The following is a 23,942-nucleotide window of genomic DNA, read 5'->3' as shown; positions in this document are numbered from 1 at the left end:
GTGTAATGTGTGGATGGCCTGATATAGTGTCCATGTAGTGTATATATACTTTGTGTGTGCATGCATATATATATATATGTCTGACTGTAAATGGAGAAATCTGATTGGATGAACATTGTGGAGAAAATAGAAGGAAACACATATAGTTCATTGGACGTCAGTAGAGTGGAGGCGGGGGAGGGACCTGGTGATTGTGATGGCACCACTCATGGTGACATCATTACCAGCCACCTTAGACTTAAATGTTCAGGTCTATAGATAAATATGTGGAAATTACAGGCTTGAAAAATTGACTTTATTAGGAAGATATCAAACAGTGTGACAAGATATGACAGATCTCAAACACTGAATTAGTTTTTGCTGATCTTCAAAGCAGTATCTTTTGTTTAACAGCCACAGTATTCTCTTCACTGATCACAAGAAAAAGCAATCTTTAATGAGATCATAAAATCATATAGTATAATCAGGGCTGAGCTGCCAACAGACATGGTATGGGAGTTGAGAGAGTCAAGCACGTGGGATGGACTGCATCACATCACTGCTGCATCACAACCCCAGATCAGCTGGGACAGTCTGAGTACCGGAATGAATGAGACATCTATTCCCTGCTTCAGCTGATACCATACCCTTGAGCAAGACACCCAAAGGTTCTAACAATCGGCCGAATGAGAGTACAAGGCTGTGATTTTTTTACCAGGTGTTTGCATGCATTTGTGCAAAAGTAACCCTTCACTCTTTGCAACAACTCTTAGTGACAATGTGAAAAAAAAAAAAAAAAAAACTTGTCAGTGTTCAAGGACATCATTGAAATGATCACACTTAAGATCCACCTAAATCCTAAGATTTTAGCACCACTAACATTCAGGCCTCTTCAGTCTGAATAAAATACATTTTGGAAGAAAAGTAGTAAAAAAAAAAAAAAAAAAAAGTCTCAACATAGATATTTTAAATATTTTCATTTTCCATCAATCACAAAGATTTCTGAAATTACACCTACAATAGTCACAGATTTATGAAAATAAACTACAGTTTCATTTTTTATTTATACATTTTTCCTACCAGTCAAAAGACAACTCAAACCACAAAGTGAAGCAACAGATCATGTTAAACAGAATGTGCACAATTAATCACCAGTGGGAATAACAGGAACCGCAGTGAAACAGCAGTGGGAAATAAATTCAAAAACACAAAACCTAAAACGTGACAACTAGAATCACATATTGCCTCAAAGCTCTAACACTGAAACTCTACTCGTCGGCATCAATCTCATGCTGGATCGCTGCTCGCACATGTACGCCCGGCTGATTGTGTGTGTCCTCACCGAGCTGTCCATCAAAGTCACTTCTGCAACCATGGTTACGCAGGCTCAGGAATGCCATCCTTCCAGTCGGGGCTGCCGCCGTTCACATGATGACTATCACAGTGACACTGGCGGAGCGGAGCTGAAACTCCAAGGAACATTGTGATCCTGGTGAGAACGTTCCCACCCACGTCTCAGATGGCACTGGCACGCCAACGCACAAGTGGGCCAGGCTATCTCGTCTCAAGTGGCTAAAAACAGCAGTTCATTAGCTACTGCATGTCCTTCATACAGAATTTGACCTCATTCCCTTTTAAACACACATGGTATTAATGGTGCTCAAATGCATTGGGAAACTGTCAGTCATTTCTCAATGCCCTTGTATTAATAGGTAACTGCTTCTGGCATGCGTGCCTGTGTATGTGTGTGTGATTTAATATGAGATCTGATATCACTCTCAAAAGCTAAAAATCACTGATGATACCTCGACATGCATCCTTACTTCTGTCATGTGCTTCAATCCTGTGACCATTTCCAAGACACCCCAGGGAAATCGTTAAGGAATGTGTTCAGTTTTCAAGATTCAATAGTGGGATTCACAAAGAGTTTTTCCACCACCAGGAATTAAAAAGGCATTTCTGTTCAAAGTGTTTTTTAAACGCAGCTCTCTCAGTCTTGACTCAGAGCTTCTGACGTGTGCATTCTTCTTCATAAAGTGCCATTGCATCGTGTCATCAGTTATCACGGTTAGTTCACATTTTCATCTCTTCGGTATGCAAGAAGCATGGGGTCATTTTGGAGGACATGCTGAACTTGATATGCTTTCCCTCTTTGCTTATAACACGTGTTAAAAATAAACACTTTTTCTATTAAAATCCTTTCAGGTTAGTCCGTTTTACACGTGTAGACTTTGCTTGGAGTCCAGAGGCATTATTTTGTGTATTGTCCAAGACTGGAAGTGGCTCTCAGTGGTTTTTTCTGGATCTTTGAGAACTGACGCAGAACAAAGTCAAAGTTTGCTGTGGTGGACATGGCGTAGAAGACATTTGCTTTGTCCGGTATGAGCAACTCTGAAAAGAAGAACATGTGTCGATTAGTTGTCAAAAGTGAATACTGTCATTTATTGGTGGTATTTCAGCTATTCTTTTGATAGCAGCACGGCAAAAAAAACCCGTGAAACAAGTTTGTTTACTGACCTCTTCCCTGGGAGATGACCTGTGAGAGGGTGAATTCCTTGCAGCTCATGTGTTCAAGGTGATGCTTCTCCAATGCCCTCTGGATCACCTGGGCAGTTTTGTCCTGGCTGGTCAACTATGAAGGACAAAGAAAGTTACAAGCAAAATTAACACACAGACCTACAAGAAGCAGGAAGTCATTGACGTTGATCGTGTTTCCTTGTTCAACCTCTAAAGTTCATTCCAACCTTGTATTAAGATCTTAAAGGGAAACTCCTTGTTTGCACTACAGAGAATTATTGAGCGCAAATTTCGCCCCCAATCAAGGACTACAACTATCCATAAAAGATATACAAGGAAGGGTGCTCTTGAATTTAAAGTATTTTTTTTCACTATGTTCTCAACTAATACAAATCAAGGAGTGTCCCTTTAAAGAGTTAGAGCAAAGTGCATGATCCCCTAAGCCCATTCTAAATGGTCTAGTGCACATACGTGGACACAAATAATCGATTTAGTCACTCTTTTAGCTTACAAACACATCTCAAATACTTCCATTATTTATTTGCCCCATTTAAAATTTGTCTCTTTAGATACTTAAAAAAAGCATTTTCAAACCCTCGGTATAAACTCACCAGGATGCTCTTATACATGTTGCCATTGTTGCTGCCCAGGTCCACGCTGACTCTGACTATGCAGGAGTCAGCCACCTGGCGATTATAAACAGGTAGGGAGGTCATGGACACGGAGCGCTTGTGCTGGGAGGCCAGGGTTGGTTTTGGCCGAGCACCGCCGCAGGACGTAGCTGGAGAGCAAAGAATGAGCTGGGAGCTGGAGGAAGAGCTGGAGGGAGAGGAGGAGTCCGGAGAGGAGGCAGTGGATGAGCCACAGGAGGAGGACGATGAGGAGGAGAAGGAAGAAGAGGAGGACGAGAGGGCTTCTGATACGTTGTTGCAAGAGCTGGACAGGGACTGTAGAGAGACAAGAAAAAATAAGCGTTATAGAAGAGAGGGAGATGTGAAAAGACAGAGAAAAGGGGGGAGAAGCAATAAAGAAATGAGGTAAACAGAAAATTAGTGAGTGCCACTTGAAGCATGGCCAATTATAGCACTTTGGGAGCTTGTCCGTTCAAGAAATTGATTTTTCTGCAGGGAACGACTAAGGTATCGAGTCATGCTACAGCAGCAGGATCTGTGCCTCATCAAATAAACAAGGACCTGCTCAATGCAAAACCCACTTGTCTTGAACACGAGCTAGAGCTGATCCCATCGTGAGAACCTGTTCCGATGGGACATTATATAACTGTCCTGCATTTGAAATGAAGGCCATTCAGTGTATTTTGCTGCTCATTAGAAATGCTTCAGGGTTTGTTTGACTGCTTGAAGGGGATGTTTGTTTGTGAAGTGTAAATAGTGGATGTTTTGCTGAACACAGACATCCATTGGTGGAAGGCACGGCATGACAAAGCTTTGAACAAGGACACCACTGATGGCACAAATGAGGACAAGGGATGGACATGGAAAAAAAGGATATGACATAATGTGACACACACACACACATACACACACACCAGCTGGTTACCTGCAGTCTGATGGAACATGTCGAATTTGGTGAAGACATGTCCTCCATCTCAGACCCGCTGGATCCAGAAGACGACACGCTGATCTGGTCAGCAAGAAGCTTCTTAGATCCTTCGTTCCCTGTCAGAAGGCTGAAGACAGAGACACAGCTATAGTGTGTGCGGAAGGATCAAATACATTATGCTTAAGCTTTACTTATAATATTAAATCACAGGTTTATTACAATGCACCATTTTAAGGTGCACTATGGAAACTTTGATTGGATAGGAGACCATTTAAACTCAAACTGTAAAAAATGTGGAATAAGCACAGAATTAATCAGTCAGGCCGATGATGAGAAACCATCACATTTCATGCTTAGTCCACATTTTTTGTCAGCTCAGTCCGAGCAGTCCTGACATTCAGCAGTTTTGTTAAGTGCACCTTTAAATAATTAATTAAACAAACAAATAAGTGCATTAATGTCCTGGGAAGTCTGAGTGCACAACTGGAGCATGTGCTTGTCTCTTACTTTCTTGTGTGTTGCATAACAATGCCTCTAAACAAGGGGACAGCACATAGTACTCCAAAAAAACGGAGTCCTTTCAAGTGATGTCATAGGTAACTCAATTCAGACAGAGGCCTGCACAAATTGACAGCCACGGTCAGCTGTGACTTCAAAGTGTGTCTGTTGCTTTCAGGTGTGTCTAAGTGCATATAATGTACATCCTGTACTATGCTTGTGTCAACAGTATGTAGATTAGGCTATAGTACATTACTCACGAGGAGAGTTTCTTTGTGAGCGTGCGGTGGCTCCAGGACGTTGGAGAGGACAGATCCACCGGAGGCTCCAGTTTTCTTGACAGTTCGTAGCTGTAACCAAACCAAAGTAAATATTTGCTACCACAGCTTTACATTTAGCTTGCTCAGTCCTGGGGCACTTATAGAGATAATGCTTTTTTTGTTTGTTTGTTTTTTGATGACACCATTGGTGTTTACGCGCTCATTGCTGTGGTGTTTTTTTGAATTGCACTTCCCAGAGATCACTTGACAATCAAACTGTGTGGCCACTCAACCCAGTTGCATATCAACATTTAGACTTATAGCCAATGTGGTGGAGCCTGTGTCAACATCACGTGACATTACTTCAGCCACTTTGGTTTGTACGTCAGCCACCAAAACTACCTGGTAAAAGCTAGGAAAAGGTCATGGTTAAGGTTAGGAAAAGGTTTCTGGTCATGGTTAACGTTAGCTCGCTGGTTAAGGTTCACTAACTGGCTGCCACTGTTGCTTGTGCCATCTCCACGCAGCTACTAACGAGGTGTTTTTTGCTTGCTTTATACTACGCCATGAAACCTGGCAGTGATACTTCAACGTATCGTTGGTTTACAGAAACCTAAAATGCCGGTAGTTTTCGTGGCGACCAGGCTGGACAAGTACTATGACCACTTTTTTTTTTGGCAAATTGCTAGTTTCTTTGGTCTTTTCTGTGTGTTCAGGCATGATGACTGCAGCTGCCCAAAGCTACATTAACTACCCAGTTCTTCAATTTATTCCAAACAAACCACTTCCTTTGTGGCAGAGGATTCTAGCTGGGAAAATCTACCCAACCCCAGCAGGTGTTAATAATAGCAAATGTAGCTGAAGTAAAAGCCTTCATGTAATGGGGATAGGCTGAGTCACTCCAGTGTTTTATGAATCAGTGAAACAGAGAGGCAAAACATAAATTTTGTTGGATGACAATGTCACAGATTATTACTTTAAAAAATTAATGAGAAGCCACAATGGTTTCATATGACAAAGCTCTGACTCTGGCAGTATTATATCAAACATTCAAGCTGATAACAAGACAATAAATTATTAACTGCCACTGTTCTGCACCACAGCATGATGGCATATTGTGATGAATTTAAATGTTCCCTGGCTACGTCTAACAATGTCGATTTCAGCGGGACATTCATTATTCAGAGAGTGTTTTTCTTAGGAACCTACACACCTTTATTTGTCCAAAGCAGAAAATTCTCTTACAAAGCACATTTCAGATTATTCAACTACCTGTTACTAGGACTTAAGGAAGTTACATTCTATAACCTGTCACAAGTATCTCTCTGCTCATTGAATTACAAAAACAGGGAGATTTAAAAAAAAAAAAAAAAAAAAAAAGAGGTGCACTCCTGTGATGTTCGTCAAAAGAAAAGTACAAAGGGATGTGTCTTGGCATGTTGACACTTGCTCCACCTCACCTCTCCTGGTCAGTGAGCAGCTTGTGTCCCTGCAGCCAGGCAGCGATCCTGGGGTGATGGGGCAGGCTGTACTGGGAACAGGACGCTTGGAGCAGCCGAATCTGTGACAGAATCTCAAACTCCTGTAGGGAGAGAGAGGGCAATAAAAAAAGGTAAACCTGAGTGACAGATCACAGGTCACCTGTGTGGTTATATAATGTGCCTTGAGCAACAGAACACAGTGATGCTTTGAACAAACCCTGAAGCTGTAGTACAGGCTTTCAGAGAAGGAAAAATGTTTCAGAAAATAGGGCACAAACAGCGCTGAAGGTGCTGGCCTCTCCCGTTAAGCATGTCAAGTGCTAAAGAAAAGGTGTCAAAGAATGGACTGTGAGCTCTATTTAGTTGGCCAACACTAACATACACACCTAGCCACAGGACACCCACAGAAAAGAAAAAAAAAACAGTGGTGATAACATGACATGAACCATTTGTTGGACACCTTTATAATGTGTGCTTCTTGCTGTAAATAAAATGAATCAATAAAAGAAAATATGCAAGCTGACAAAAAGAGGAATTACTTACCCTCCTCCTCTTCTCAAAGTTTATGAGCCCTCCCTGTCAAAAGAGCACATAGTGAATATTTATTTATTTATTGAGACTACAAGATATCTGTGACACCAGACAGTGAAAAACACTGCACAGAGAACTTAGGCAAAATGGAAGCAACACTACTGTGAGGAGTCCTCAATTTGTACCAACTGAAACCTTATTTGACAGGGAAAATAACATTTACTCTAATATGTTCTTTGCTAAATGTCTGGTTTAATCCCAAAAAAACTGATTGGAAAGTGTTAATATCTACTTTAAAGGAGCACTTCAACCAAAAAACAAAGAAGGGAGAAAAACTTTTTTCCCCAGCCTGAGTGCAATCTATCCACCCAGAAGGTTTCTGTGTGGTTTAGTGAGGTTTCCGATCTGCTGCAATCTTCCCTGTCTCCCAGCACCCCAATACAATGGGACTGGATGGATATTGGTTTGTGGAGTTCAAATAATCAGAAATCCACCTTTAATTTCTTAAAGGAGGATAGATACAGTTTGCTGGTGTTCCTCAGCAAGATTGATTGCTCCCTTGCCCCCAAGGGCCGTAGATTAATTGTCAGGTATCTGTGTTGTCATTTTTGTAAAGAGCCAGAGCTGTTGAGTTTTTCACATTTTTCACACTTTGAGCTCCACAAATGAATACCCATGCAGCAAACCAGATAGAATGCAATAGGGGTTAGTCTTTTTTGTATTTCAGGTGAACTGTTCCTTTAATTTTACTTCAGTGGCAAACCAGTGCATTACACAGGAATTCAGGTGCAGTACGTACCTGTACAGTGTCTGACAAGGCGGTGTCCAGCATGGTGAGGACAGTCAGATACGTGCCCAGGTAGGGAACCACTCCACTAGACGTACTCTGCAGAGACACAATACACACACACACACACACACACACACACACACACACACACAGTTCATTGGCAGCAGAAGTAAAGCTTTGCAGGGAGCAGAAGTTTCCATAAGTAGCAGTGGCGTAACACTAGAACACCACAGAATCTGCTTAGCTGCACTTTTAGATTTTTTCTGGCTTCGAGTCACATTTGCAAGCAATCAATTTTCTGTGTTATTTTCTTCCATAAATATTCAGCTGCACCAAAAAGCATCAAGAACAACTGGGTTTGCATGAGAGAGTGGATTTATGTATCAGAGCAGCAGCACTGCAGGTTCATGTTACGGCCCAGGAGAATGTGCATATGACTCATAAAAGACCCCTGTCTAGTCTATTATTACTGTCCTTTAATCCTGGTAATCTGAGGCCATTTGAAACTGGTCAGAGACATTGGAGAGGGCTAAAGATAGGTTTGAGTCTCTGCCATGCCAGGGATCCTCCTCCCTCACTGGAGGAAAATCAGCGTCTCATGTGGTTTTACACAGTTGTATAATATGGCAGGATCGGGACTCTGCATGTGACTTCTTGAAAGCTAAATCTAAAACACGCCTTATGCAAACTATAGAGAATACCAGAATCCTCCCTTCCTTCCTTTTTCTTGAATAGTAAAGGATTACAAGATTAGCTGAACAGTTTTTCTATGATGGCCATGCAATTCCATTTTTTGTATTATTTCAGCTGTATATTAACCCATTTTTTTGTAACTGAAGATTACTGCTCAACATTTGGGCTGAACAAGACCTCAGAGACTTGTAGCAGGTTTCATCTCGTGTGCAAAACATCTCACCCTGAGGTACGACTTACCATCTGTCTAGGGATTGGACACCGCTTGGATATCTTCGGAGAAATGTTATCCACATTCGGTTGGCCTCCGTTCTATGAAAGTGGGTCATATAGAGCTATATTCAGCCGAAGGTTATGGGCACATACAGGGTCACGTTGTCAAATCAATGAATCAGTGTGTGTGTGTATGTGTGTGTGTGTGTGTGTGTGTGTGTGTGTGTGTTTGTGTATGCATACATGCAAGCACACCTGCCTCTGGAGGGCTTGACATAAAAAGGATCAGGTCTGGTTTTGGTACACAGTATGTGGGTATATGTGTATACACTGTTGTCTGTCTAAAGCAATACAAAGTAAGGGCTTAAGTATGTAAGTGAGTGATGTTGTTTACACAGATAAAAGCTTCCTTTACAAAAGGAGTGCCTGAAATCTACTACAATGCAAAGTGGAACAGAGGAGAACAATAAAATAAAAAGGTGCGAGACACTTGAAAGCATTGCCTGTGGGTAATATGTTTGAACATATTAGTGGAAGTTGCCTGGATATTGAGGACAAAATGTACTGTTGACGAATGAGTCCTTTCACTGTAACTAGACACAAGGCGCCTCTGATGCAACTTGGGAGGAGTCTAAAAAAATGGAACAACCTCTGTGTGCCTAAGGACACTAGCTTCCTATTAACACTGTTAAACCATTTCCCTATAAACATTAACTTGAAAGTAGAAAATCTATGCACACTGAAAACTTGGCAAGAGAATTGTTTCCAGACATTCAGTGTTTAACACGCAGAACATTCTTTGTATTGTGTTCCCAAACTATAGCTCCTGCTCTGGTTAAGTATTCTTAGAGATTAAACATTGATAATGTTAACACTGTAAAACACAGCATTAAAATTAATCTGTATTTTATGACACAGTATCTTATGACATTTATATAAAGGATATTAATCATATAGAATTACGATGGCAAAAATCTACAGTAATAGACATAAATATGTACATAATTTCATCTGAAATGCTTTATAAAAATAAGGTAATCAATCCCTTAAGCACGTGTTTATTCCATCTATTCGCCCTTCTCACCTCAACCAGGATCTCTCTGTTGGTCAAAACACAGTTCTCATCAGGGAAGGTCTCCCACAGGTTATCAAAGGTGGCCATGCTGTCCCTAAAACACAGTTTAAAGAAAAAAAAAAAAAAGAAAAAAAAACATCTGTTTTAAATATACAGCTTTTTAGGCCAAAACAGGCATTTTACAATTATGGTTAATTATTATGTACAGCAGCATGACTGAATTTTGACTCCAGCTACTTGGCCCAGTAACAAATGTTTACAACATCCAGAAAATTATATGAGGCTATATCTCAGACAGCCTTGACATTATAATTGTTCACTGGAATGTCATATATCAGATGAATTATGGGACATCCCAAAGAGACATTTTCTCACTTGCACCTTCAGTGACATTAAAATTTGACCTGATGAGGGTTCAATGCCCTCGTTAAAGGATGATTATGTAGAATTCAATAAAACAGCCGCAGAGACAGGCCAAATCATTGCCTTTTAAATGTCAATGACCCTGCCAGCTATGTTCTTGTGCCTACCTGCTAACAGCAGCCCAGGTCTTTCTCAGCCTGTAAACTGCATTAGACTGAAGGGCCGACAGGATTGCTCTGAGAGAAGAGAAGTTCTTCAGCTGGCGACACTCCTGTAGAGCAAACAACTGATCAATATTCATTTCTTTCTATTCATTTCAAGTGAAACATTTCCGTTACTCTGCTTTTTTGTGGTTCCGTTTAGATTCCTCCAAAGTGGTTTAATGATTCGAAGTCACAGTCACAGCATCTGGGCTTCCTTCAATTAGAAATGCTCAATGTTAAATGCTTATTTTTGTTGTTACAAATACTGGAATAAACTGAATTAGAAACAATTCTGACTGCAGGGGAATAAGACGACTTGCCAAAAGTTGCTGTTAAAGTATACCCACAATGACTCCCCAGCAAAGTGGTACACACCTCCACTCCCATATATGAGGTGTCAGTCATGGTTGTATAGCCATTAGCTGCCGCATTACATTACTCCCAAATGCATTTCTGTGTTTGCAAATCTTGCCAACAACAGCTGATGCCAAAGAAGCACAGCAATTTGCCCAGTCCAAATCAATTCTTGAAAGACTTCCAGTGGATGCATTTTCTGATGTGGCTATATTTCATGTACATGCTACAATAATACTAACTAACTTCCAGCTGATGGAAGTTAGTTAGTATTATTATTCACATTGTTTTAGCTCATTTTTGCATAACAGTTGAAAGGAAACACACCATGCCATGCAGAAATACAGTCAGTATTGGAATGGAGAGTAATTACTGGTCATTATATAGCATGGCTGACCTGTGCTACTCTGATCCATTTCTCAATGATGCGGGCCCTTTGCACCGGCGTGGTGGGCAGCCTGCGGGAGGGGCTCGGGCCTGGGCTACCAGCGGGAGGCTGGCACAGCAGGGAGGTGATGACCCGGTTAGTGACAGCATTGAACTGGGCAATGGTGGCCCGGATGGTGGGAGACATGTTTTCTTTCTTGTCTCTCTGGGACCACACACAGCCCATACACTGAAAGGGCACCACTTTGACAAAAAGAGCCTGGAGCAAAGAGACAATTAATCAATAAACTTTTGATTTTTTCAGCGAAGTGTCCAACTGCCGTAGCTCCAAGTCTGTTAGCACAACATGGGCAAGGAAGTGTTTTGTGTCACTTACAGAGTCCAGTCGGGTAAGCTGCTCTGCGATGGCTGAGACAGAGAAATCCATGATATCACCTTGATCTGGAGAGCTTTCACAATCTGAACCTTCGTCACCAGAACCCTCCTTGTCTTGTTCCAGATCTGCCTGGGCAGAGATACCATTTGTCTCGGCTTCTGAAAAAACAAAGATGGAGAGGTGAACAAGGAGAGGGCTGACGTTAATCATTGTTATCTACAATAATGCTGACGGTATGGTATGCAGACTACTTCAGCCAGATGGGGATACTGATGAATTAATCGACATCTGACACCAGCGAACAAAAGCAGCAGTAATTCATCATGCTTTTGTTTCAGAATATATTAAAGATATTAAAAACCAATAATACTGAACGCTAAATGTACTATATGTCTAAAAAAGAGGGAACTTTATACAACACCTTTCCTGAATGCTGATAATACTGTCTATCTCAACTGCACCCCCCGCCAAATATGAACACTCATGATTGGGTTTTGTGGTGGAGGTTCACCTTCTTTCTGGAACCTCTTGAGCAGCGTCTCAGCTTGCCCGGCCAGGGAGCAGAAATTGGGCTGGACGCGCATGTTGTCGGCCACAGCAGAGCTGATCCTCAGGTGGTCCAGCAGCAGCCTGAGCGACAGGTGCAGCGGAGGATCCCGGAAGTCCTCACTGTACTCATCCAACCATGTCTGGACAAAGGCCAACAGAGGGCTGGGAAGACAGAGGTACCATCAGTACATTTAACACTTTAGCCATTTAACCAACACCCTTGACCAGAATGAGTTACAATGAGTGAGCAGGTAGGGGATCAGTGTGTTGCTCAAGAACACCTCATCAGGACGCATCCCTGACCAAGAGGGATATTGTGTGGATTGAACTTGAGACCTGGTAAAGAGACTGAATCCAACCTCTAACCACACCTGTCCTGGCATGAGGAAGTAGATGACACCTGGATTAAATGACTGCTTGCAGTTTGCAAAAGAGTTTCCAAGCTGTTGCTACAAATAAGAACTGTTTTCTCAAATTGTTTTTTCCTGGTGAAATATACCTCAAAAGATGTTTAAATCAGGGACAATATTAGTTGTGTTTCAACTGTCTGACAAACTTGAACAACAGGCTAAGAATATAATGACAAGATGAATCGAGGTTTTACTGTTTATTGTTTATTCATTCTAAGCTGCTGTGTAATGTGTCATCAGTGCCTAAAATGTAAATGTTCATCATTTCATATAACTGATGAAAGTGTAAATGTCTTCATTAATGCAACTTAATATAAGATGACCATGGGAAAAGTAATCTACCCACCTCCTGTAGCATTCCGTGTTGTCCAGGTCTGAGGCAGCATTGTCCCTATAAGGAGTAAACAAAAACACAAGTCAGGCACAGGACAACAAAAATAGGCCACTCAGCTCTTGACTCTTCAGGCTGTTTTTTGACATTATCCCATGTCCCTGCCTTGCAGCTGTACTGAACCTCACCTCATGCTAACCACAATCTATAACCACTTTGTGCATAATTGTTGTTGTTGTTGAAAGACCCAAGGTAATGAGCACCTGCTAGGTACTTATTATTACATCAAAGATGGCTAGAGATTGTAGCTTTGTCAGGGAAACCAAGTACAGAAAGGCCATGACGCAACACGGTGACTTGGCATGTACAAAAGTTGTTTTTCCAAAGCTAGCAAATGAGAGATTCCCTGCCAGATACGCTCCAACAAATCAACATACATCAAATCTTACTTGATAGTGAGATTACCATGAATGTGTAGGAGAACTGTACTTTCAGAGATGGGGTAAGATAACCAGAAGAAAAGATGAAATTACACCAAAATGTCACCAATATCCGTGGTTGAAAGAGATACAGAAACCCAGAGTGAGAGAGAAACAAAGAATGCAGAAGAGAGTGTGAATGGTAGTGCAACTGTGAATTTGAATGTGAATGAGTGTTTCACTTTGAGCTAACAACAAGGGAAATACAGTGCCACAGCACAAATATTTAGCTCATTCATTTAACCATTAACTAGAAGAGCTAGAAACTAGAAAGAGAGTGTCATACATTGGTTCAAAAGAGTAACTTCTGAGTTGTACAACAAGGTGAAACACAGACATACAACTTGGCACCTATACTGTTGACTGACATCCAGGCCTATATTCAGTTCAAAGTGACACTGTGACAGGGATTTCTCCCATGCTGCTTTACCTCTGGAAGAGCAGCTCTATGAGCACTGAGCTGCTGGTGAAGGTTCTGTATGTGGAGAGGAAGATCTTGCTGTAGTCCTGCTCCTGGCAGCCGGGGTCCAGTAGCTGGCTCACCAGTAGGTCCAGAGGCGCGGCCTTCAGACGTCGCACCTTGCTGGTCCGGTACTGCACAAAACCGCTGCATGGTTTCGTCTCACCGGGGTTGGGGGAGGAGGAAATGGGCTCCCGACGCAGGGTGATCCCATACACTGCCCCATCCTCAAACTCCTCACCCCACTCCTGAACTGGGTTCTGGGTTGAGAATAATGTCCTTTAGAGTTTTATTCTACTTTACACCTCCACTAACACTAAGAAATGGGTGCTACCCACAGCCCGGAGTAGCCCTTGCCCTGGGAAAAGGTCAGCTCCACAAGATATAGTTATGTTACTGGTCACAACACAAGGGTCAGAGGCTGGACCATGAGCAGGCAAAAATAGCAGCAAGTCGCCATAACCAAACAGCAAGGCACACAAACAAGTGACACTACACCCCACTAAGCCTCTGGGGAATCTGACTCTGGGTGAATCTGGGTAATATGAGTCACAGCAACAATGTAATAAGTGTCCCATAGTCATAAGCATCATTTGAAGCCTACGATGACCACACAAACAGGTTAGCGTGTCATGATTAGCTGTTCAGGTGGAGCAAATCATCCACTTGTTATTTTTTAGTTTTACCTATTGAGCTGTAAACTCAGATTTCCCAGTATTTTGCACCCTGACATGAAATTTATGTTTATGGACAAATACGGGATTATCAAAGGTTACTGTCGCAAGCAAAATGTTCAAAGAAATGCAAAACATTGCCTAAATGTCAGCATGCTCTCACCGCCGCTGCTGTAGCTGAGCCGAGTGAAACTGTGGACTGAAAGCTGTCAAAAAGCCCTGTTAGTTTAGCGCAAAGTGTTATGATTTTGATAAAACATAATGATCCTCCAGCGCATTTTCAGACAAGAGATCAGACCTTGTTTGATCTCGGTAAGAGCCACCAGTGTTTTAGCTTCTCTGCAACACTCAACAGCACTTGACTCCATTATTATGTAGAGGAACAGGATTTATTGAGGACTTTGTTCAGGCTTTGCTGTTCAAAAACAGGATTATGTGCGGTATGATGAGACAGCAGCTGTGTTGCATAATTTTAAAGGCTGGTCAAAGACAGTCACTTGACCATATGTGATTGTAAATAAGCACTGAACTCTTCATCCTCTGTAAGGGCTCGCTTACTAAAGATCAAAACTAAAACTTAATTTGCAACCATTACATTCATCAAGTAACCCCCTCAATAATAATGATAGAACAACAATTTCTTTTGGAAATCTTTGTTCCCATTTTTAATTTGCCTTTTCATTATGCCAGTCAACCACCTTATGTAATCCTCTTTGTCCTTGTGTAGTCAGTCCTCCATTTCAATACACCCCCCCAATCCATCCCTCCTCACATCTCCATAGCAATCAAAGTACCGCTTGTTTAGCCCACTACAACACCACACTTTTCATCCACAGAGCACTGCACATCCCACTTACAGTCATAACTGCCTGCTTTATCATCCATAGACTGGTTTCTGTTACATTTCAGTAATAGTAATTGGTGTCAATGTCAGTTTTTGTGCTCCCCTTCTCTCTCTCTAAACTTCTGTATTTGGTTTTGCATGTATAAGTACACAAATGTTACAGAGCTGGTCGTTAGGAGAAGGATACAATACATTACAGAGAGTGGATGCAATAGGGGGCTGGGGATGAGTCTCACTATAGTTATTTACACCATATACAGGACGGGGAAAAAGGAGCATTAATTGCACTGTCTGCTACTGCTGCTCCATGTCACATAAACTCCATTGTCCTTCACAAAAACTAGAAGATCCTAATAGCTTATACACAGAGGGGGAAATTGTGCATTGTGTCCAACTGTGAGTTGTTCATTGTCAGCAGGGCCGCTAGTGGCACTAAGCACCGGTCACAGCCAAGCAAATCAAAAAATGTTAGATAAAGAAAAGTTAGAGTGCATTACTCTGTCACATGGTAATGCTGGAGGTTATATGTGTATGTTTATGTCATTCTGGTTGGATAGAGAAGTAACAGGGTTCTACAGTTTTAGGATGAATGAAAAACCAGATCTCATCTGTAAGATGACTCCTCTGCCCTCAGCCCACTGGACCAAGGTGCAAATAACACTGACAGATACTTAACTTGGGTACAGAAATGTAAATAAACACACAGGCACATAAATATATGCTGCAAAATGAGCTGCAGTTTCAGTATAGCCCATGCATACAAAATGTAATCCCATGCAAGTTACCGTGAATATGGTATATTGCAAATAGGACACCATATTAAGGTTATTCAAAGGGAGTAAAATGAGGCAATAAAAAGTTCAAAAGTCCTGTGAAGTGGAAGCTGTAGAAGTGGGACCTCTACAGTTATGGTCAGCTTATATACCACAAAGTGAACAAATGCAGCACTGGATACAGCACTTAAAATAATGTCAGCAACACACATAAATCTCATCTTTCACAAAATAGCTAGGTTTTGGCTTCTTGCACTTTGCATTTTTACTTCAATTCATCGACACAGACGCCCTGACTGAGTTTGTGGAAATACACTGAGCTACAGGTCAAGCTTATTGTAATATGTGGGTTAAATTTAAAACTAACACTTTATTCTTTAATCCATTTTTTCAATCTCTTACCATTGTCAGCTCCCATTTTCCCATCTCGTCTGGTCTTCTACGGTGCGATACTTTCCATCCTGGCAGGAATTACTGTAGTTAAACTGAAAATAAAGTCCAAGCTTGCGAGATAATGCATTTAAGGCTGCATCTTGATATAAAACAACTCCTTTTAACGTCGCTTACTTGGAACTACATTCATAAGTGTGTATTAAAAATTACAAAGACGGTTTAATCCGCTAAAACTATTCGTTACATTTTTACGTCCGCATAGAAATGAGCATTTTATCACTTGCAAGCTAGCTAATGTGCCTGCGTGCAAACGGCGACGGGGCGTCAATGGATGAAAATCGCCTCTCGGTGCAAGAAAATGTTTTTTAATCCGCCGATACTCCCTGCGGAGTTTCCACGCAGCGTGTGGAGCCACTTGACAGGCTGACTGAAACTCATACGGCTTTATAGTGGGTGGAGGCTGCCCGCTGGATGTGTTGTGGACCGGGAGGCGCAGTGAATGGGTGGGAACTGCGGTCAAGTGAGTGCGAAGCTGGCCGCCGTCTGAATTCCGCTGCGCCGACAGTAGCGTCATTACGGTAAGGACAAAACTCAATATAATCTCGTTCGTTTACTCCAGTTTTGCTCCTTAACTCACAATGGGTTTGCACTGTGCTTTTCAAGTTCAACCTGATGTAATTATTATTTTGCCAAGAGGTTATCAGATAACTCTAATATTTGCTGTTTGTTGCCCCCCTAACAGTATTAAAGTGGAACCATCTGCACCTGTTTGTGTAAAGTGCAGAATACATTAACCTGTTAGTTGTGTAGCCAGTCTGGTGGGTTTGTTTTATCTGTTTTTGGGCTTTGATTAACTATTTTTGCATTGTTTCGGAGACTCCTCCAATGCACTTCACTATATGGTGTCTTATTAGATTATGGATCAAGTTATAGAAGAAAAAGCCATTCCATCCACATTATTGGCTTAGCATTATCTTTGTCACTCATTTGATTGGATCAGTGCATTAATATATTGTGGTTGGATGATGGATAACTACTTGCATAACTGTTTAAATTGTACTATTTCACAATGTTATGAGAATTATTGTATCTGTAAATGATCAAATTTATAAGCAATGTAGCACAACTCAGTACACTCAATGTAGGATAGTGTGGGTAAGTTAAGTGTGACAGCAACAAATTTTTTAGTAGCTTCGTTAATAGTTATGGTTTCTAACTCCTAATCTTAGTATTAAATATAATAAAATATATTAATAAAATATTTTACATCCAATCTTTGAAGAATCTCAGTTCAAATTGGCCTCCAAGTCCAACAAAAAAGCACAGATCCATTTATCTGACTTTGACCTTTCACAGAAATTCCTTGATATTCCAAATTCCTCGATTGGTTCGTGCACCACTGTCACAGCATCCACCTAGCAAAGTCTTACTCTATCACCAATACAAACTTGGTCACATTTTCCTGCACCGACTTGGAGAAATCAAAATCAAAATCTCCAAGACCAAGATTATGAAGCGGATAAGACTTTACATTTTAGCACTAGCATTAGTATGTTGTTTCCATCATAATCCTAAAGGGATTACCATGGAATATCTTAATGATGATAATTAGGAGAGCAAATGGTCTCAATAATGTACAGCCACACAAACAAAAAAGCCACTTCAGAATATATATAAAAAATAAAGGCTAAGAAAAAATTCACTAGTGCAAACCAAGAGGATATCAGATTGGGAGAGAAACACAATTTTATTTGAAGGGACAGGTGGATGAGAGAGGATGTTGAAAGACTTGTGATGGTTTTATTGGTTTAAATTTCTAATGTACACCCACTAGTGCAGGATGATGTCACCATTTAAGACGGTCTGTTTCACAGGAGACAGAAGTCATGGAAGGTCACGTCATTGGGACTTTAGGTTAGAGTGGCTGCACCAGGTCATTAGACAATAAGCATGACCGGTTTCATTCATTTCTGCTGTACACACATTTTCCCTTCGTAAGCTATTGCACATGCTCATTTGCACATTTCCTATCCTCTCAGCAGCTCTGCATTGCATGTCTAGTCGCTCCGAGGGCTGAGATAAAAATCTGCAATTCACATGATCTCACTTATCAGCTGTACTGTCATGCTATCTGTGATATAGATCACAATAGGGGATGGTCATAGGATCCTGATGCATTAGCTAAATTCTTTGAGCAAGTCATGAGGCTTGTATTTCAGTAGGTTTACTAACGAGCCTAACCCTAACCCTAACTGCCTGGACTGCAGGGAAATCAATTACAAGCTGAAATTTAAGCTTTTCATTGATATTCACACCTATAACAGCTTTAAGCAATGTCCCTCATGCAGGCACTCCTTTGTCTGGTCAGTAACAAGATGCATCATCCCTCCTAGCTTCACCTACATCAAACCAGTCTTACAGCAGCAATGGTCTGCCAAACTTTCACATTTTGCCCTTTAATAATACACCCTGTAAACAGAACAGTGCCTAATTGATCAAGTTTGAAAAAGCACACCAGTGGTATCATTTATTTATCCTATTCGCCCGATGAGTACAACAACAGAAAATAAGCTAAATTTCCAAAATCACCCACAGGGCATATTGCTTGGAGACCCAGACCTTCAAGGGCCCTAGAATAAACATATGAATTAACTATAAATTTTAACTCTCATGCAAATTTATATGCAATATCTCAGCTATCTGTTGCGCTATTGTTTGCTCAAGCTGTCTGGCTGGGTGGGCTGGGGCAGATGCTCAGTGTGCAGGATCAAGTGGACAGATCACTGACTGTCCTGTAGTAGCAGATGCTTAATCAGGACATGGTCACCTACATTTTAATCAACTAATAAGCCATGGATTAATCTGTCCTTGTTTGTTGCCATGCCACCAGGCTTTGCAGATTCTCAAACACAGTTGTCCTCTGGGACGGTACATTCCAACCCAAACATAATTTAATAAATCACCAGTGAACAAAACCTCTTTCATATTTTTCTTAACCAGTCATGAACGTTAACCATGATGTCTGAGCTTTTTTGACTGTCTCTCTGAGTAGCCAAGACCCTTACCCAAGCCACCAGTGTGCCCTCGCCTGTCTGTGTCTTTGTTTTAGGCAACAACTTCCTGACCCACTCGGTGCCAGCTTTTCCCAGAAAGCGAGAGCGTTCTTAACTGGTCCATAAAACACTGCTGCTCTTTCCCAGTGTGGAGGATGTTGGTGTGTTGATATGCGTCACCGTCACGACAGATATGAGCTATAGCCCTGTCCTGTCCTTTCAGAAAGAAACAAACAGCCAAACATCACATGCTCTTATTTAGTCAGAAACACACAAGAGTGTATGAGAGCTTGTGGACAAGTTGCATAAACAGAATATAGGATTTCATTATTTGGAGCTTCAGCTCCTCATGACCCTCAGTAGGACTAAATAAGTATGGAAAATGGATGGATGGATTAATTAGCCAGAGCTATTTAAATGGTTTTCTCACCTAGTCAATTCCTAAACCAATCACTTTGACCCTGCACTGATGTGTAAAATGATGATTCTGTGTGTTATATCCCAAGGTCCATATTCACTGTTTTGTCATCACAGTGGGACAAAGCCTGAAATATGTGACAATGACACCGGAGCACTGACTTTAGATTTTCCTCTGAAGTCTTGGCACAGATTTAATTTATTTCCAGGCAGCAACTTACGCCATAGCTTTGAATCCACTGACGCCTTCAGGTGTGGCACTTCCTTTCAGTCTGTTGAATTGAGGGCATTATCTATTAAAACAGGCAATAAACACACATGTGAAAGCGTCATAGATAGATTTATATGACGTTCATAAAAAAAAATATATTTACAAACTGTCGAGGATTAAATTACACAGTAACAGACTTTTTTCCAACACGTGCAAATTCAAGACTGACATATGCAAATACATTTCCATCCAATCACATAACAGAAACATAACAGTAAAAAAAAAAAAATGTGCAGGGTTCCTGTTCTGAGAGACTATTTGCTATCCATTTCTTCAGCGCCCTCTTATAATTTCTCTCTGCTTGGGTGAGTCTCAGCGCTGCTGTTCACGATGATTCATGACCACACCTAGACCTACTATTAAAGAGTCATCTGTTAAAGGCATTTGTATCTGTACCAGGGGTTTTCAGATTTTTTTTCACAGTTCAGACTGCCAAGTTGACTTTATGTAAGCTTTGGGCCACCATTTGAAGAGATTTTGCCCCAGAGATCCTGATATGAAAGCTGTTTTTGGTTTCTGTTGAGTATTAAATGGTTTAGATGTCTACATTGACAAATAGACTTGAAGTGGTAAGACAAACATAAAGATAAAATACCCAGTCAATAAAGCAACAATTTCAAGTGAATTAAATGATAGTGAAATTAGATATTCCCCATTTTGCATAGGATAACATGGAAGCCCCTCAAACATCTTGCTTTGAAAACCACTGGCCTGAGGTTGAGTTGAGTGAACCTGTCATGATTACAGGATCTTGTGAGAAGCTTTTGTATTTGAGGATGGTCTGTTTTGATATATAACTTGTCAAAACTTTGAAGTCAGGTGGCGTACCATGAAGTCCTAAGACCGCAGCAGCCTTGGTTTGAATCCGGCCCAGACACATTACTGTGTGTCATCCCCCTCTCTGCCCTGTCCTTCAGTCTCCCTCCACTGTGACTGTCTAATAAAGCAGAAACACACTAATCCATCTTTAAAATCAGGTTAGAGACTGCTTCCAGTTATTTAGTATTGCCTCCTGTTATCATGAATCTTACCAAAAGTACATTATTTAAAAAATGCACATTCTGTTGGTAACACACACTTGCAACTGTGTTTTTGCACACACCAGCTTCAAAAGCTCTCCAAGTAGTGTAAGGCTCTCGAGCTGCAGTCCACTCAATGTTTTCAAGCCTTTTATTTACAACATGTTGGTGTTCTGCCATGGGGCTCCCATCAGGGCTTACACTCTCCATTTTTGCATTTATTAGACTAAAGCACTGGGTTTCTCATGTGATTGACACTAAAACCATCCGTTGTGTTTGCTTTTTAATCTTTTCTGTGTCATAAATATTTCTTTCGTCTGAGTGGTATGAGGCTTCATGACATGATGTCCTATCAACATTATATCCTTTATTATCATTTACATATTACATTATAGGAACAAAAGTGTAACTACCTGAATCTTAGCACCAGCCCTGGAGGAGCACACATAAAGTCTTTAATAGTTAAAAAAAAAAAAAAAAAAGTATCCTTGGCTTGGACAGAGAACCTGTCTGTTATAATTTCAAAAAAGAAGTGTGCATTTTAGAATAATGAATAGGTTATTAGGTGTAACTGTATCTTGTTGTCTTTAAAAAAAAAAAAAAAAAAAAAAAAAAAAAAAAAAAAAGTTTTATGATTGATTTGTATGGAGTAATGGGCATTAAGTTACCACAGCCCAAGGTTTAAATGCTATCTGACATCACATAGTGGTGGTTAACGAGAAAGTGTTTTCTGAAAAGGAGGATACAAGGAACTCACTGCACATGGCAGGAAAAAAAAAAAGAAGCTCCAAACGCTTGAGTCAGTGATCCGATGGAATGGAAGCGAGCCATACGAACTCGTCATAGAGATGTTTCACAGAATGCAGGCTGGAGATTTAAGAGAAAGGCAGAAGCACAAAGGTTACAGCTGTGGTGAGGAATGTAGACAGGCAGTTCTTTATCTACACAGAGTGAGAGACAAATACCTTTTTGAAAATCCTAGCATTCATGAGCCTCATGACTAGGGAAGACCTTCACTTCTGGAGATACATTTTATGTTCTTTGGTTTTCTGAATTTGGTTTATGCCTAGACTAAAAGTTAAACTGAATAGTGGTTTCATTCCATTATTCAGCATGTACATATATATAATTTATATTTTATCTTAGAGTCTTGCACAACTAAGCATGGTTTTGTCCTCCAAGCAGAGGAAAAAAAACAGTCCTTTTGATCCTATATCAGTATCAAGGAATTTATTTTATAAGCCATCGTGTGCTCCATTTCTTTTCATGGGTTCTCCTCAGACAAAAAAAAAAAAAAAATCATGAAAGATAAGACCATCTTAAAAAGTGGATGGGTTTGGAATAAAGTATGAGACTAAAACTATGCAGACTGTGGGCTCCAGTAAATTGGATGACTGAAAAGGCAACCTGAGGCTCTGAGAACCTCTGAATCCAGCACATTAATTTGAACAGTTTTACATTAATTTGAACAGTTTTTCCACAAATGGAAAAATAGAAAACAAAGAAATATTACTGCTAATAAAAATATTTGTGCTGAATTAGGTGGAATTCCTTGCGTTTAAGAGGTTGCATGAGCTGTGATTTACTCATCCCACTGACTGCCAGCCTCTTGGTTCAAGGGAACATTCCTCTTGCTCTGAGGGAAAGCCTCTTTCTTTTGCTTCACATAAACAGTTAGACTATGCCATTAACATACTCAGGTCTTTAAGTTATTTGCCCTATTCACACTTGACAAAAATCTTAAATATTCCTCTTAAATTATGGACAATGGTCCAAACTGATATTACAGTTGCTGGAAAATATTCCACAGTGATATTCCTAATAAGCTGGCCATCATTGTTAGGGTTGCCAGGGCCACAGTGGCACACATCAAGTGCATTCCATTCAGACTCAAGGACTACAGCAAGCACTCAGGCCACTCAGGCATTCTCCAGGGAATGAAAGGAAACCCTCACTAGCCAATGAACGTCATTACCCCTTGGGACTGCTGACGCAAAACCACTACTAAGCAAACAGCATCCTCTGTGATTTAACTCCTGAATTAACACTCGCTGTTTGATTGCAAATAACAGAAACTGAAGCCGCTCTGTGGGAACATTCATGATACTAATAAGTTAACTGTGTGTATTACTGTTATTTAGTCATTTGTACCGTGTTCTGTGTTCACACGAAATTTAAGGTGTGAGGCTGAGAAACTGTCATTGAGTCTATACGCTGAGAGAATAGGACCTCTGGCAGAGGTGCGGCATAATGAGATAAAAAGCAAAATGCAGGTCGATCCCATGATTACCCCTCAAGAGGTTTTGTATTTTGTGAACCACAAAAGGCTTGTTACCATGCCAAACAACACAATGACAGTGATGTTATACCAGTCACTGAGAGGCAAGATCACTGGGATTTTTTTTTTTTTTTTATACACACACCCTCAAAAATGAGATGATTCATCTCAGGGGGTTAATCTTAATGAATGAACTTATATTATTATTCGATTGATCACTGCTGTTGAAACTTATCCTGGTATTTCCTGTTTTGTGTCCCGCTGTGCACAGCATACAGAAATATGATTATAATGTAGCTAATAAAGAACAGGCCCTCTCTTTGTTGTAGGAATAAGTCCGCCTTGAATTGTCGTCACACAACCCCTGAACCCTGTGTAGTGGGACATTAAGGGATGTTTAGATATGGCGATTCGGGAGGATACAGAAGGTGTCTGACATAATTCTAGCGTTCGTAAAACCCTCCTTTAATTGGTTAAGCAGTGTCCATGGATCACTGACATGTTGGAATATAGGAACATTGTGAGGGAACAGGATTTGAACAGGGTGCGCCCAATCCTGTGAAATTGCATCATATATTTGGCTATTATACCCATCCCGCTACAGATAGAGCACCATGTCAGACACTGCAAGCTGAAGACATCCAGTCAGCTCTAGGAAACCAAACCCATCAAAGCGAAGAGTAGTATTTTTTTTTTTCCATCACCCAGGGG

The 23,942-nt window shown here is 40.8% G+C and overlaps 1 protein-coding gene across 2 annotated transcripts; it reads right to left on the bottom strand.

The window, feature by feature from the left end:
• Positions 1 to 276: 276 nt before the first annotated feature.
• On the bottom strand, positions 277 to 16,616 carry LOC115364068 (ral guanine nucleotide dissociation stimulator-like 1). Of its 2 annotated transcripts, none has more exons than XM_030058480.1 (17): positions 16,203 to 16,616; positions 13,480 to 13,769; positions 12,586 to 12,630; positions 11,792 to 11,991; positions 11,281 to 11,438; positions 10,915 to 11,163; positions 10,128 to 10,231; positions 9,607 to 9,691; positions 8,550 to 8,621; positions 7,626 to 7,712; positions 6,839 to 6,871; positions 6,275 to 6,396; positions 4,815 to 4,904; positions 4,054 to 4,183; positions 3,108 to 3,443; positions 2,497 to 2,611; positions 277 to 2,370 (listed from the first exon to the last, which is right to left on the bottom strand). In XM_030058480.1, exons 1-17 carry the CDS (start codon positions 16,224 to 16,226, stop codon positions 2,231 to 2,233), a joined length of 2,280 nt encoding a protein of 759 aa, XP_029914340.1. In that variant the 5' UTR covers positions 16,227 to 16,616; the 3' UTR covers positions 277 to 2,230. The 2 variants fall into 2 exon arrangements, with proteins under 2 accessions (XP_029914340.1, XP_029914341.1); XM_030058481.1 differs by having other exon boundaries at positions 11,281 to 11,435.
• Between the last annotated feature and the right edge of the window lie 7,326 nt (positions 16,617 to 23,942).

Source organism: Myripristis murdjan, chromosome 8 (assembly GCF_902150065.1).
Source record: "Myripristis murdjan chromosome 8, fMyrMur1.1, whole genome shotgun sequence".
In the NCBI taxonomy this organism is placed as follows: Eukaryota; Metazoa; Chordata; class Actinopteri; order Holocentriformes; family Holocentridae; genus Myripristis; species Myripristis murdjan.
Note: the sequence above shows the minus strand (reverse complement) of the source record. Positions and strands in the feature narration are given on the sequence as shown.

What these genes read in the sequence shown, in the direction of transcription:
- LOC115364068 (XM_030058480.1), bottom strand. Translation starts at nt 16,226, where the DNA reads ATGGGAAAATGGGAGCTGACAATG. An exon ending in GTCCAATCCCTAGACAGATG is followed by an intron (nt 7,713 to 8,549) that starts GTAAGTCGTACC and finishes GTGTCTCTGCAG; the next exon opens with AGTACGTCTAGTGGAGTGGT. An exon ending in ACATGTATAAGAGCATCCTG is followed by an intron (nt 2,612 to 3,107) that starts GTGAGTTTATAC and finishes TGTCCTTCATAG; the next exon opens with TTGACCAGCCAGGACAAAAC.